This window comes from Corvus brachyrhynchos, unplaced genomic scaffold (genome assembly GCF_000691975.1).
Source record: "Corvus brachyrhynchos isolate BGI_N302 unplaced genomic scaffold, ASM69197v1 scaffold490, whole genome shotgun sequence".
Lineage (NCBI taxonomy): Eukaryota > Metazoa > Chordata > Aves > Passeriformes > Corvidae > Corvus > Corvus brachyrhynchos.
In genome coordinates, this window is record NW_008235774.1 from 1,534,536 (window position 1) to 1,536,111 (window position 1,576).

Consider the following 1,576-nt stretch of genomic DNA (forward strand, 5'->3'; position numbering starts at 1 on the left):
CCAGACTACACCCGGATCGCTCGGTGCTTTGAGGCGACGCGCCAGAGATGCTGCCGGCTGGAGAGCAGGATGCGTCGTGCCCGCGAGCAGCTGGCCCGTGTGGAGGCCGAGCGGGCAACACTAGAGGTGAAGCTCAAGCACGCCCGAAACCAAGTGGAGGTGGAGATGAAGAAGCGGCACCGGGCAGAGGCTGAGCTGGAAAAGCAGGTGAGGGGGCTGGCCGCAGGGGTGCCCTGCGGGGCTGGCTGCGGGGACCTCAGCCCGCTCACCACCACCCTGTTTAACTTGCAGGAGCGCAAACTTCAGCTGGTCCTTGAGTTGCTGATGCGGGAGCCATGGGGCAACGAGGCACTGAGCAGGGAGCAGTGCTCTGTTCTCAGTGCCCTGACTGGCCGGCGCCTTGGGGCAGCCTTGGCACCCGTCAGGAGGTGAGCAGGGATGGTGGTCCTCACCGCAGCCCCTCGGGCAGCCCTGGGGTCGGCTGTGCCCCTCTCCCCCTCAGCACTGCTGGGCTTGAGGGGCTGGCTGGGCAAGGTGGTGCTTGGGCTCTGCAGAGGCATCAGCTGTGGGCTCCCAGGAGCAGCTGCACGAATAGGTGCTGGCTGGAGGGGAATTGCTCCAGCTGAGCTCACTCTGCAGGTCATCTGCAGTGGACGAGTCGTGCCAGTCCCTCCTGTCCCACTCGGATATCAGCTATGACCGCACTGAAGATGACGTGGTAAGAAGTGTTCTGCTGTGAGTCTCAGGGTTCACCCCAGCAGTGAGGGGGTGGTTTTGCCCCACTTCTGCAGTGGCACAGCCACTTTGTATATCCATGGCTGGGGGGACGCCTGCTATCAGAGCTGGAGATTAATTTTGGGGATGCCCCTGGCCTGATGCAGCCCCGGACTCCCTGCTGCCTTTCAGGATGTTGATATGACGGTGGTGCGGACCCTGAAGCGCAAAGTTACGGAGAAGCAGGTATGAGGAAATGCTGGGATGCAGCAGTTTTGGGGGCTGGTGTTCAGGTGGAGTCTGTGCACCTGTGTGGGTGAGGATCCCCCAGCTCTGATCACACTCCTGCAATGTGCCCTTTGAGTCCCTCTGCCCACCCAGGTCCCAGTGTGCAGCCCAGGCTGGGGTGCTGGCCCTGTGCTATACAAGGTGAGGACACCCAGATACTTCTCCATCCCAGCACAGGACGCTGCAAGGAGCCTGGCAGGGAATTTAATTTATTGATGCTGGGCTGGGAGCATCGTCTCTCGGCCAACCTCCCACGATCAATAGAAACTCCATTACGCTCCAGCGTGGCCCAGCTGGGCTCCTCAATAATTCATCCCCATGTGCGGGCATCCTGCACCCTGCTCTGCTTGCACCTCTGCATTGCAGGCCTGACCTGGCTTCCCCCAGCCCCAGGGGTGGCTCTGACCCAGTGGGGAAGCCTGGGTCTCCATGATGCCTGATGTGGGGCATGCAATGCTGGGGTGTAGGGTGAGACTGGGACTTCTTATTGGGCTGAGGCCGCTTGGCTTGGGTACCCTGGGGTGTGGGGAAAAGTTGGGGAGGGGGGGGGCTCTGCCTGCTCTTCACAGTATCT

At 61.6% G+C, this 1,576-nt stretch overlaps 1 protein-coding gene across 1 annotated transcript in view; it reads left to right on the forward strand.

Annotated features, from left to right (window-relative positions):
• Positions 1–1,576, forward strand: part of LOC103625677 (rac GTPase-activating protein 1) — a gene marked incomplete at its 5' end in the record, with an annotated part of 4,762 nt that continues 3,186 nt past the window's right edge. Inside the window, 4 exons of the mRNA XM_017727041.1 lie at positions 1–207; positions 292–428; positions 640–718; positions 907–960. Coding sequence (XP_017582530.1) covers positions 1–207; positions 292–428; positions 640–718; positions 907–960 — 477 coding nt within the window. The remainder of the gene's footprint in view (positions 208–291; positions 429–639; positions 719–906; positions 961–1,576) is intronic.